This window comes from Macaca mulatta, chromosome 6 (assembly GCF_049350105.2).
Source record: "Macaca mulatta isolate MMU2019108-1 chromosome 6, T2T-MMU8v2.0, whole genome shotgun sequence".
Classification (NCBI taxonomy): Eukaryota; Metazoa; Chordata; class Mammalia; order Primates; family Cercopithecidae; genus Macaca; species Macaca mulatta.
Window position 1 is genome coordinate 68549762 of NC_133411.1, and position 14520 is coordinate 68564281.

General features: G+C 39.7%; 1 protein-coding gene across 3 annotated transcripts in view; it reads right to left on the reverse strand.

The window, feature by feature from the left end:
- DEPDC1B (DEP domain containing 1B) overlaps positions 1–14520 on the reverse strand; it is a 116689-nt gene that overhangs the window by 88406 nt on the left and 13763 nt on the right. For all 3 annotated transcript variants that reach the window (XM_001103700.5, NM_001194881.1, XM_078004176.1), the window contains 1 exon segment: positions 10171–10436. In XM_001103700.5, coding sequence (XP_001103700.2) covers positions 10171–10436 — 266 coding nt within the window.

Consider the following 14520-nt stretch of genomic DNA (forward strand, 5'->3'; position numbering starts at 1 on the left):
CCTGTAATCCCAGCACTTTGGGAGGTTGAGGCGGGTGGATCACGAGGTCAGGAGATCGAGACCATCCTGGCTAACACGGTGAAACCCCATCTCTACTAAAAATACAAAAAAAAAAAATTAGCCGGGCATGGTGGCGGGCACCTGTAGTTCCAGCTACTCAGGAGGCTGAGGCAGGAGAATGGTGTGAACCCGGGAGGCAGAGCTTGCAGTGAGCAGAGATCGTGCCACTGCATTTCAAGGCCAGTTGGTAAGACCAAGTGTTTAAAACAAATAAATACAAAGGGAAAGGATAAATCAGCAGGAACTATGACCCCAAATGAAGGATCAGGATAGAAGAATAAGCCATGGATTTGAAATTATCATGAGTTAATCACCAAAAAGCCTAAAAAAGAACATTATAAAACAAAAGTCTATCAATAACCAGGAATTATCTTTCATGACTCAGGGCAGTATATTTCAATATTCTATTTAACACACTTGTCGGTACTGACTCTTTTGCAAAGACGGCAGTGATAACATAACCCCAGAATCAGTTTGACTTAACAGCTTAATACATAACTTTGAACCTTGGGTCCACATATAACCGGCCTACTACTTATACTTGGCAGACTCTGCTCCTGTGCCTCGGTGCCTACAAAGGATCCTGAACTCAAATCCATCCCCAATATCTCTGATTGCTACAGGTCAGTCTGATCTGTTGCTTTGCTTTCACATACATCTAATAATCTGTTGCAGTCACATACACATAATAGTCACTGTGCTATTTCCTAGGCCCAAAAAGCTGCCTCAGTCTTGCTCACTCTACAGTCATTGCTTGTTATATCCATCTGGGTTCTTAGTTGCAACTGTAAGGAACAGAAATAAATTCTGGCTGATTTAACCATAAAGGAATTTGGAGATATCAAATAGTACACAAAATCAATTGGAGAGCTGGAGAAACAGGATGAGGGTGGGGGATAAGATGAAAGAGGAAAAGGAGGCCACCCAGCACACACAGAAGGAAGCGAGTTCATGCTCCAGGAACAATCTGGTCCTAAAGCCACTGCCAGTAGCTCTGAATGCCTCTGTGTACTTCTGTCCTTGCTCCTGCAGTCTACCACTTCTGTCACAGGAAATTGTTGTCGCTTCCCGTTTGCATGCCTCATTCAAGATTCAAAGTCCTAAGGAGGAACATATAAATGACCAAGGAGAAGACGTGCCTGAGCCCTCACTGCCAGCGGTAGGAAGCAGGAGTGTCTCACCCCTGTTAGCTTCCACTGTAGGGTACAGGGCCCTGCCTCCCACCAACACTCACACAAATGGGGATTCCCACAAAATAGAAAAGGAGTTTGGCAAGAAACAGAAATAGAAAAGAAATGCCTGGTAGCAACAAAGTTGTCCCCTATATATTTTTTTCATCATTATCCCACAACAACCTAGACATTCATTCTTGACCTTTGTGGGAGATGTGGGTGCAGACTCTGAGACAGTCACCCAGCTCCAGAGACTCCAAAATCCTTGAGACATTACCTAGGAACAAAGCCATCACAAAGACAGACACCCACTAAACATTGCAGGTGTGTTCGAAGAACTGTTCATTGGCTTGAAAATGATTACAGTTACATTCCAAGCCTCTATAAGCAGATGCTAAACATTAACAAAGATTCTAAATGTAAAGAGCAATTTCAGATTAATGAACAATATGTTTAAACTTGTTTAAAAAAAATTAGACTTCAAACAAAGCTTATGGACTACATACAGAGCAGTTACAGGGTGTAGCCTGAAATTTGCCTACTAAACACAAGCCCTTCCTTCCTTTTCAGCCCCACAGCTAGCATTCTCATCCAGGCAATACTGCTTTCATCAGTTACCTTAAATACCTCACCAGCTTCTCTGCTTTACAATCCATTCTCTTCCTATTATTCAGTTAACTCTGTTCTAGAACAAAGACTCCATCACTGCTCAAAACACTAACAGTAGCTGCCTTCTCTGTTTTTACTTTTTACTTTTTTTTTCTTTCTTCTTTTTTTTTTTTTTTTTTTTTGGAGACAGAGTCTTGCTCTGTCACCCAGGCTGGAGTGCGGTGGCACAATCTCAGCTCACTGCAAGCTCTGCTTCCTGGGTTCACACCATTCTCCTGCCTCAGCCTCCCAAGTAGCTGGGACTACAGGCGCCCGCCACCACATCCGGCTAAATTTTTTTCGTATTTTTAGTAAAGATGGGGTTTCACTGTGTTAGCCAGGATGGTCTCGATCTCCTGACCTTGTGACCCGCCTGCATCAGTCACCCAAAGTGCTGAGATTACAGGCGTGAGCCACCGCACGTGACCATTTTTTTTTTTCCCTTTAAGAGACGGGGTCTCACTATGTTGCCTAGGCTGGCCTTAAAAATCCTGCAGCACACTAACATGGCACATGTATACATATGTAACAAATCTGCACATTGTGCACATGTACCCTAGAACTTAAAGTATCATTTAAAAAAAAAAAAATCCTGGGCTTAAAGAATCATCTGGCTTCAGCCTCCTAAGTAGCTAAGACTACAGGCGCATGCCACTGTGCCTGGCTTTAATAACTTTTCCTTTTGAAATAAAAGCCTACTCCACAGTCAGAAATGTAAGAAATTCCACCAAATGTATCCCTCATGATTTCCTGACCTAAGATTTCTGCTCCAGCTGGGTCATCCTCCTCCCTTTTCTTCCAGGAAGCTTATTTGTGTGTTTCTAACTGACAGCCTTGATCGTGCCATCTTTGACACCCGAAATATCCTTTTCCTTCTCAGCCCTTCTTATTATCCAGATCCTGCCATGTTTACCAGACCCAGGCTGAAGTCCTGCTCCTCCTCTGCCTCCTTCCCCTCCTTCTTCTCCTCCCTGTCCTCCTCCTGTTCCATGAGGTTCCAAACACTCCAGTCCACACCAATTGGATCACCGACACAATTCCTACAATGGCTAGGCAGATAACATAATCAGGATACAGTCTGGTATAATATTATAGGGAAATGGTGGGGAATGTGGCCACTGGAGTGAGTTTGCCCCATCTAAAGACTTTACGGTTCATAATGTATTAAGACACTGTGCTAGAAGCTAATGATGCTAGGTGTCTATGAGAAAGAATTAGGTGGCTGGGGGAGGGATATATGAGGAAGGCTTTTCATTGCATATGCCCTTTTGCACTTTGTAAATTTTGAACCACATAAATGCATTATCTTCACAAAATATACAAAATTTAAAAATAAAAAGATAGAAAAAAACTTAATGACTAAACCACAATGCTGGTCAAACAAAACAGATATGTCAACTCAATGACTGCCAGTGTAACTGATTGCTTGTTATGGGTTATTTTAGGTAATTAATTAAATACTGTCTTGATTCTTCTACATAGCAGAATCTTTTTCATAAACACACACTCTATCTCTCAAAAGAGATTACAAAGCCAGGCAGATAAAAGAATCATGTTATGTTTCCTTTTTAGATCCTTCACTGCCACGGATTGGAAAACATGTGATAGGTACTCCATATCTGGAAACATAAAAGTTTAGAACTAAAAAGGATCTTAACGATCAAGTCCTCCCTGTCATTTTTTTCTTTTTCATTTTTTCCTTTTTTTATGAGACAAGGTCTCTCTCTGTCACCCAGGCTGAAGTACAGTGGCATGATCATGGGTCACTGCACCCCTGAATTCCGGGACTCAAGCAATCTGCCCCACTCGGCCTCTGGAGTAGCTAGGACTATGGTACACGCCACCACTTCACCTAGCTAAATTTTGAACTTTTTGTAAAGACAGGGTATCACTTTGTTGCCCTGTCACTTTATATTTGAGAAAACTGATGCCCAGTAAGGCTAAGAACTTATTCAACTAATCACAGGACAACAACCCATGACAATGAAATGAGTAAAGACAAAGGAAAAATACAATCACACTCACCAGTTCTGTGCTTTCCTAGAAAAACAAAAGATGTCCACTAGAGGGAGGAAGTAGTCCATTAATTTAAAGGTGAGGTATCTAAAACGGGTCCAAAAGACCTACTGGATAGCGATGAAAGAATTTTTCCCAGGGCCACAGAAAATGACTTAAGGGCCACCTCCCTCAAACAACTTAAATTCGAGTTTCTTTCACTGGAGGTACAAATACAGGTTTTGCAAATCTCTAGCTTAAGAAAGTTATTAGCATATGGTAAAAAAAAATTTTTGGTGTATATTCCTATCAACACATGTATACATATGTGTACCTACCACCAAAATCAAGAAACAGAACTATTCCATTACTCCCAAAAACGCTCCTTCCTGCTCTCCCTTTACATTCGCACCCTTTTCCCACCTAACAGTGCTACACTGTATGGGTGAACAATAGTTATCCATTCATCCATGGAAGAATGTTTAGGTTATTTCCAGTTATTGGCAATCTATAAATATTCACTTACAAGTTTTTGTGTAAACATTGTTTTTGTTTCTCTACGGTAAATACCCAGAAGTAGGAATGTTGAATCATATAGTCCATGTACTTACTAACTTTAGAAGAAACCAACTTTTCCAAAGTGACTAACAATCTAGGTGTCCACCAGCAATGTACAAGACTTCCAGTTACTCTGCATCCTCACTAGTGCTAGATATCATTAGTATTTTTATTTTGAACATACTAATAGATACATAGTTGTATCTCCTTAGCGCTTTAATTTGCATCTCCCTAATGTATACTACATTAAACATCTTTTCAAATGCCCATCTGCTAACTGCATACTTTTGGTGATATATCTTTTCAAGTCTTTTGCTCATTTTTTAATTGGATTGTTTACTTACTGTTGAGTTGATGAGTTCCTTATATATTCTTGATACCACTCCACTGTCACATATGTGGTTTGCAAATATTTTCCCCATCTGTAGCTTGTCCTCTCATCCTCTCATCCAATGTCTTTCACAGAGCAAAAATTGTTCATTTTGATGAAATCCAGTTTATCATATTTTTCCTTTATGTTTGGTGCTTTTAGTGTCATGTCTAAGAACTCTTTGCCTAATACCAAAACAAAGATTTTTCTCCTGTTTTTCTAAAAGTTCTATAGTTTTACGATTAAATCTATGATCCACTTTGAACTAATTTTTGTATGAAGTATAAGGTTTATGTTGAGGCTCTTTTTTTATTTTGGCATATACATGGATGGATGCCCAATTATTCCAACATAATTTGCTGAAAATACTAATCTTTTCCCATTAAATTGAATTTACATCTTTGTAAAAAATCTATTGGCATATTTATATGTATCTGTTTCTGGACTCTCTATTCTGTACCACTGATCTGTATATCTATCACTTCAGCAATACCATAGTGTTAACTTCTGTGGCTTTATATACTAAGCCATAAAACTGGGTAGTATGATTCCTCTGCTTGTTATATTAAGAACTGTGAAAGTAACATTATTCAATAAATTGGCAATAGCTACATAACAAACTTTAGTTTCAAATTAAAATCAGTATTTTGGAAATAGGCCAGAAAAATAAGAAAGTATGAGAGAAAAGGAATAGAAAGAGATAAAGAGGAAGAAAAAGAGAGGTTGAAACATGACAATGACACACATGGAGGTAGAAACAAAAAAGAAAAAAGAGAAGGAAAGAAAAAAAGGAATGAGACAGACAGGAGAATAAAAAGAAAATGGTCCCTACATGTTCAATCTCAGCCCCCACCATCTGAGCCAGTGAATGTCTACCTGCAAGCCATGAAAACCTTTCCAGTTCAGCCACCCATCAGAGCTAGCACCAGTGATGAGAGCAAGTCAGGAGCCATATATAGGCTCCATGCCAGAGAACCCTTTCCTGCTAAAGAGCTACAACAGGACATTTTTCTCATTAAATAATCCAAAACAATTATCATAATATACATTTGTATTTGTACAGAACCCACTAAATTAGGTTTAAATAATATTACATAATTGTTCACATATGCAGATGGGCAGAAGTAGTAAGAACAGAATTTCTTTTACTAGAACATTCTTGGTATTTTGTTTAGACATTTTAAAGAGGAAAGTGTCTGAGGATTAAATATGTACCCTGTCTACCTCATAGAATTGTCGTAAAGATCAGAGGAGATCATAAAGATTAAATGATATCACAGAAGTAGAAATGTTTCATAAACCAAAATTTCTTATAAACAAATAAAGTAGTATAATTCAATCTCCTTATCCATTATAAATTTAGGGTCATGAAGCTTTAAGACACAGACAACAGCATCTGGTTCAACCATGAGCACCATTTAGTGAAATCTAAAATTGTTTTCACCAGCAGCAAACCCAGAACTCTTTCTAGTAATTGCTATTGGTTAACAGGAAAGAAGTATAGTGCTGAGTACATCTCTGCAACATCTCATTATTATTATAGGCATTCAGATATTACAAACTTGCTTTCCCTTCTTATACACTAAAATTCACTCCTCCCTTCTATTTTCTATACTGAACATCTTGAGTCTTAAAAAAAATAACAAATTTAAATGCATTCACAGAACAAATATGACATGCCTTTTTTAAATCTAGAAATCATTTTTGACCATTCTAAAATAAGGGCTTTACTCATCATTTTTGTTATAAAATTCTCTAACATATATATGCAAATTCTCTCTCTTTAAAATATACAAAAAGAACCCTTATATTTCAGGTAGTGTTCTCTAACTCATAGACCAAGGAAACCACCAAGGAAACAGTGTATGAAGGGAACTCTCATACACTGTTGGGGGGAATGTAAATTAGGATAACTACTATAGAAACCAGTATGGTTTTAGGCCTAACATTTAAGTCTTTAATCCATCTTGAATTGTTACCATTTGACCCAGCAATCCCATTACTGGGTATATACACAAAGGATTATAAATCATGCTACCATAAAGACATATGTTTATTGTGGCACTATTCACAATAGCAAAGACTTGGAACCAACCCAGATGTCCATCAATGATAGACTGCATTAAGAAAATGTGGCACATATACACTGTGGAATACTATGCAGCCATAAAAAAGGATGAGTTCACGTCCTTCGTAGGGACATGGATGAATCTGGAAACCATCATTCTCAGAAAACTATCACAAGAACAGAAAACCAAACACCGCATGTTCTCACTCATAGGTGGGAATTGAACAATGAGATCACTTGGACGCAGGGCAGAGAACATCACACACCAGGGCCTGTCGGGGCTAGGGGGCTGGGGGACTGGGGGAGGGATAGCATTAGGAGAAATACCTAATGTAAATGATGAGTTGATGGGTGCAGCAAACCAACATGGCACATGTATACCTATGTATCAAACCTGCACATTGTACACATGTACCCTAGAACTTAAAGTATTTAAAAAAAAAAAAAAAAGGAACCAGTATGGAGGTTTCTCAAAAAAACTAAAAATAAAATTACCATATTATCCAGTAATCTCACTACTGGGTATTTATCCAAAAGAAAGGAAATCAGTATACCAAAGAGATATCGGTACCCCTATGTTTATTTCAGCACTATTCACAATAGCCAAGATACGGAATCAACCTAAGTGTCCACTGATGGATCAACCTAAGTGCCCACTGATAAGGAAAATGTGATACATATACACTATACACAGTGGGATACTACTCAGCCATTAAAAAAAAAAAAAAAAAGAATGAAATCCTATCATTCATGACAACATGGATGAACCTGGATGACATGTTAAGTGAAATAAGTCAGGCACCAAAAGATAAATAATTCACGATCTCACTCATATATGGGAGCTAAAAAAAGAAGCTTATAGAAGCAGAGGATAATATTATGGTTATTAAATCTAGGAAGGGTAAGGGGAGAGGAGGACAGCAAGAAGTTGGTTAATGGATACAAAATTACTGTTATATAGGAGGAATAAATTCTAATGTTCAGTGGCGCTATAAGTTGAATAACAATAATTTCTTGTATATGTTCAAAAAGCTAAAGGAGAGGCTTTTTTAATATTCCCAACACAAAAAAATGATAAATGTTTGAGGTGATAAATATCCTAACTACCCTGATTTGATCACTACACATTGCATACTTAGATCAATGTATCAGTCAGTACTCCATAAACATATACCATTATTATATGGTAATAAAAATTAAATAAATTAAACTAAAATTTAAATAAATAAATTTAAAATTAATAAAATTTAATTTAAATAAATTTAAAATTAATAAAATTTAATTTAAATAAATTAAAGAAATAAATTTTTAAAGGCTCCTTTCCACAAAGCTTGATATTTAGAAGGATGCTCCTGGATTTTGACATTTCATTGACTCTCCATCTGTTTTCAAATCTAACCTGCCTCTCGCTTATACTCTCCTCCTCTGTTTTCATAACTTGGCAGTAGTACTCTTCGCCCAAGGAAAGCAGTTGAGACACGGCAGGTAGGACAGCAAATGCTCTTTTCGTGGAGCACTGTAATAGAAGCCTGCATGTATGCAACGGCTGGCTGTACACTCATCAGCTCACTCTCAATTCAAGGCACGAGTACCTTAACAAATGACTTACATGTCTAAATGGATTTCATCCCAGATTAATCTAGGTAATTGGCAAAAGTCAGTGGTTAACTTATATAACTTCCACTCAGGAAAATGGAAAGCCATAATGAACCTTCAAGTAGTAAATGGTGAAAAAAAAAAAATACTGTTCCATTTATGACTCACAAGTATAAAAAGTATAAAAAGAGAAACTGGGGGAAAAAATAATTGTTTAATGGATGAATTTAATCTAGCTTGTGTACTCTATTTTTTAAAAGGGGATACATGGTTAAGTCTTAATATTGAAGTGAAACATGTTCTGACAGTTAGTGCTCTGTAATCGGCTCCTATTTTACTCTGCTGGGACTCATAAAGCCTCCTGGGACTCGATGGGAGGTACCCAGTTTAAGGTCGCAATAGAATAGAATGGAAGTTACTCATCCAGAGAATCTTTCAGAAGTGTTCTAGCTAAATCTTGTTGGGGTACAAGCAATTAAAGTTTTCCAAGAGAAATAATCATTTAAGAATTCCCAATAAAGTGTGGCATGTAGAATCAGGGCTAAAATTTCCACTGCCTGATGCTATTAAGTACTAAGGTCTCAGAATAGGCCAAGATTACCCAATATCCTAATTAAAAGTGGAATCAGCAAAGCCAAAACTAACCACCAAGTGGAGAGATGACTAATTGCCCAGATGACAATACTGATATCTGCACGCAAGAGACTGCTGATGAAGCTCCCTGAGGAAGTTAGATCCTAATGCACAGCAATGTCTGTTCTTCACCCTACGCACTCACGACAGACACTCTCACCCTTCTCTGCCTTTCTCAGCAGCTAGTCCAAGAGGGAGACAAAGAAATGGTTCAGATATGAAAGAGCCAGATTTCCTCTGTGCAAAGCCATGTGTCCCAGTGGAATGCCCTCACTGAATATGATGCAATCACATTCCTTATTGTTCAGCTGGAGTAAAAAAAGCACATAATAAGGGTCCATATTCTCCATTCCGTCTTTTAATCCATGTAGAGAACTCAACAATTCCTTTATGGACCTGTGTGACTTCATTCCTCTTTAGTCCTCTCCCACACCTGAATCTTAGGTTGGTCCCCTCCACCTCCAGCAATAAAACTGCCAAGTATGCAGTGAGAAGGGAAGTGCAGGACAAGCAATCTTCATTTTCCCTTGGATTATCTGGTGGTAAGTGTCCACATGATAAAATAGCACTGAAACATGAGCAAAAATGTTTGCAGAAAAGCAGACTCACATTGTCAGCTTAATCTGAGACATCAGGGAATTCTAGCATAATTGTTCACATAGGCCCTGAGCTGTTTAAAGATCACACACACTCTGCTACTAACCTCCTAAATATACCAATCCCCATTGCTCAGAAAAGCTGAACCCAGAGCTACTGCTCCACCATTTCAGCTTCTCCAGAAGTACTAAGTTATGGCCACCATCTTCCCAGGTGAGCAAAAGGCAAGAAAAGATTTCCTTACTGAAACATCACTGCAACAAAACACAGCTCTGAAGTGCTCTAAGAAGCCAAGAAAAATCGCAACTGGTTTTATTGTAGCACACATTCAGTTCTCCACTCAACAAATCACAACTAGACCCACTGTTCAGTGAACAAGGTAAATTTTACACATCAGGAAGCTTCAACAGACTTGGACCAGATTCACTCATCTCCCCAATTCCTCACCTTCCAGGTTTACATGTTGCCATTACCTGTATAAGTGACGATTGTCTTCAAAATCTTCCTGACCCCATTTTCCCTTGATGTCTTCAATAACGTGATTCTTCAGGAATTTTTTTAGCAGCTGGACCGTTTGTTTGCGGGTCACTTCGGGGCCGAAGTTTTGACTGCACCTCAGCAGCTCATGCAGCCAATCCACAGCTTCGGCGGCTGTGAAACAATGCTCGTAGCTCTTGAAACGACAACGATGTTTCCGTAAGGGCATCTTAGCACGAAAAAGCTCCACGGTCTCATTCCACTAGGGGAAAGAAAGAGAATGGCATTTAGTAATCAACTGATTTTTTTTAAGATTACTACATCCCAAATAATTAAAGCAAAGAATGCAATTTTTCCACTTAAATTGCTTTAATAACAGGTAGAGCCTTGAAAATGTTTTATCTACAGGCTTCAAACTCTAATAAAGTTTGGGAGAATGGATGGTGGTAATGGCTGTACAGCATTGTGAATGTACTTAGTGCCATAGAACTATACACTTTAAAAAACAGTTAAAATAGTTTTATATTATGTATATTTTACCACAATTAAAACAAAAATAATTTTTTTTTTTTTTTTGAGATGGAGTCTAGCTTTGTCACCCAGGCTGGAGTGCAGTGGTATGATCTCAGCTCACTGCAACCTCCGTCTCCCAGATTCAAGCGATTCTCCTGCCTCAGCCTCCCAAGTAGCTGGGATTACAGGCGCCCAATACCACACCCAGCTAATTTTTGTATTTTTAGTAGAGATGGAGTTTCACCATGCTGGTCAGGGTGGTCTCAAACTCTTGACCTCAAGTGATCCGGCCGCCTCGGCTTCACAAAGTGCTGGGATATACAGGAGTGAGCCACTGCACACAGCCTCAAAAATAGAAATTATTGATAGAAAAAAAACTCTAAAGAAAATACAACTTTTCAAGGGTGGTTCATCATTTATTCATTCAAGAAATATTTATTGAGGAGGTTGCCATCAAATTGTCCTATTAATGGATTTTTACATAAATGAAGAACTTCATTTTACATAAATGAAGATTGTCCTATTAATGGATTTTTACATAAATGAAGAATTCATTTTACATAAATGAATAACGTACATTATTAATAAATAATGATTAAAACTAAGCCTACTATGCAAACTTTGCTTTTTGGAGCCCCCTGTTTAGTATGACTTTACCTTCATTCAGCAAATATTTCTAGATTGCTTATTATGTGAAAGGCATTGTGGAGGGAGGAAAAGAGACGAAAAAGATAATACAGTGCCTGATGTCAAACAGCTCAAAACCACAAAGAATAAACCTTTGAAAAGTGATGAGCCAGTTTTTACTTACACGTAAAACAAAGCTTTTTGAAAGAATAGCTACTAGATACCTCAAACAATATATATTAGTTTAAAACTACCTCATGGTTCCTTGGAAAGGACCTACAAGTTTAAGTGTGCATGACATCTTCAGATACCACACTGAAAAGTAGACCGGGTAGAGAGAGCTCAGGCACTCTGTCAAACACTGCTGGGTTGAGAGGCCTATTCTACAACTGACCAGCGGGCAACCTTTGACTCATTGCTAGGTAAGCCTCCGTTACTACAGGTGTAACACAGTACCCACATGATAGGGTTGTTACAAAGACCAGATGAGATAATATTGATGCAGCCTATCACAGTGTCTGTCACGAAAGAAGTGCTTAATAAACATTAGCCATTATAGCATCATTGCTGCTGTATTTATTAATATTATCAGGGTGGGTGTGGCTGTCAGAGCTGAGTGAGTACATTGGAAAGACCCCGGAATGGGGTCTCCATTGGCCATTAGTCCAGCATCTGCCAATAACTATGTGGCTTTGGTACAGTTCACACTTTTCTCTAGGAATTTGTCCTAAATAAAAACATGGCCCCAGAAGCTCAGAAAATTTCAGATTTTGGGAGTCAAAAATCATGGAAATTAAAATGAGAGGTCTGCTAAGAAACAGCACACCACACACTGCTTGGATCCACTTCAGTTAAATCCAGGGAATATATATCCCATTGCTTCCACTTTATTCAGGAACCTTGCTTTGTCAAATCAAGTACATACTAACTCATTGTAATACACTGCTGGCAATGCTCACCACCCAATGATCCTAACCTTTAAGTTAAGAAACACTGGACCACCTCAGGATAACAGAATCAATCCCTGTGGAATGGGCAAAACATGAGGTATGGAGTCAGACCTGAGTCCAAATCCCAGTTCTGCCATATACTGGTTTCACAGGGCCTGGCACATGGTTAAGAACTGAAAAAAATCCAGTTTCCTTCCACTACAAGATGCCACTAGGGGGCACGTGAACTGCCATGTCTCATAGCATCCTTGAAGACAAAAACCATATGTCTCTCTTAAATGTTACTTTCAAATAACTTCATGACAACTCAGCCTCTTTCTCCTTATATCTGTGAAGTTACATCAGTGAGCAGGAAATCAGGAAGCAAATAAATGACTTTTTTGTTCCCATTAGACTACAATATGTCCCAAATTTGTCTCCCCACTGTGTCTTTATATATATGAAATCCTCATAATAACCATCTTTCAGACGGAATTAAGAAATGTACTCAAATCTACCCAGCTAATAAGTGGTAGAACCAATCTGTATTTTCAAATCTATAACTTGAATTTTAAAAAATCTACGTTCTAGGCTACCCTCTTTGGGTCCCCTCCCTTTGTATGGGAGCTCTGTTTTCACTCTATTAAATCTTGCAACTGCACTCTTCTGGTCCATGTTTGTTACAGCTCAAGCTGAGCTTTCGCTCGCTGTCCACAGCTCGCCGTCCACCACTGCTGTTTGATACCATCGCAGACCCGCTGCTGACTTCCATCCCTCCGGATCCGGCAGGGTGTCAGCTGTGCTCCTGAGCCAGCGAGGCGCCCACTGCTGCTCCTGATCCGGCTAGAGGCTTGCCATTGTTCCTGCACAGCTAAGTGCACGGGTTCATCCTAATCGAGCTGAACACTAGTCACTGGGTTCCATGGTTCTCTTCCTTGACCCACGGCTTCTAATAGATCTATAACACTCACTGCATGGCCCAAGATTCCATTCCTTGGAATCCGTGAGGCCAAGAACCCAAGGTCAGAGAACACAAGGCTTGCCACCATCTTGGAAGCGACCCGCCGCCATCTTGGAAACGGCCCAGGACCATCTTGGGAGCTCTGGGAGCAAGGACCCCCAGGTAACATTTTGGCGACCACGAAGGGCCCTCCAAAGTGGTGAGTAATATTGGACCACTTTCACTTGCTATTCTGTCCTATCCTTCCTTAGAATTGGAGGAAAATACCGGGCACCTGTCAGCCAGTTAAAAACGATTAGCATGGCCGCGGGACTTAAGACTCAGGTGTGAGGCTATCTGAGGAAGAGCTTTTTAACAACCCCTTCTGGGTTGGGGACCTTGGTCTGCCTGGTCCCCAGAAGGGTTGGGGTCCTTGGTCTGCCTGGAGCCAGCTTCCACTTTCAGTTTTCTTGGGGAGGCTGAGGGCGGACTAGAGGCAGAAAGTTGTAGTCCCAAACCCCCGGCATTAGCCGGTTCAGATCATGGCGCAGCCAGAAGTCTCTACTCAACAGTTGCCCATGCATGCGCCCCCACCTTTCCTTCTGACCATACCTCCTGGGTCCCGACCACGACTTTCTTGAAAGCGTAGCCCCAAAATTCTCCTTACCTCTGAATCTACTTCCTCCAATCCCTGCCTCCTAGGTACTAATGGTTTAGACTTTAGATTTAGATTTCCTCTAGCAAGTTGTATCTCCAAAGCGATCTGAGGAAGCTCTACGCTGAGTCCTTAGGCATCTAGGCTATAAACCCAGGGAGTCTTATCCCTGGTGTCCCTCACAATTTAGGCATACAGCTCTCCACATGAGCAGTTATGTGGGACCTGTTCCCCACCACCCTTGCCAGGACCCCAAGTTTGTAATGGCTAAGAGGAGGAGAGAGAGAGACATGGAAGAGAGAGAGAGACGGAGGGGAGAGAGAGAGAGACAGAGGGAAGAGAGAGAGACGGGGGGAGAGAGAGAGACAGAGGGGAGAGAGAGAGACGGGGGGGAGAGAGAGAGAGAGAGGAAGTCAAAGGAAAAAAAGAGAAAGAAATAGTTAAAAAAAAAAAAAAAAGTGTGCCCTATTCCTTTAAAAGCCAGGGTAAATTTAAAACCTATAATTGATAATTGAAGGTCTTCTCCGTGACCCTATAACACTCCAATACTACCTCACTGTCAGCGTAAACAAGGGCGTAGCCTGAAAACACTGAGACCACTGACAACCCATAGCTTTCCTATCAAAAATCCTTAACCCAGTAACCCGCGAATGTATTCAATCTGTAGCAACAACTGCTTTGC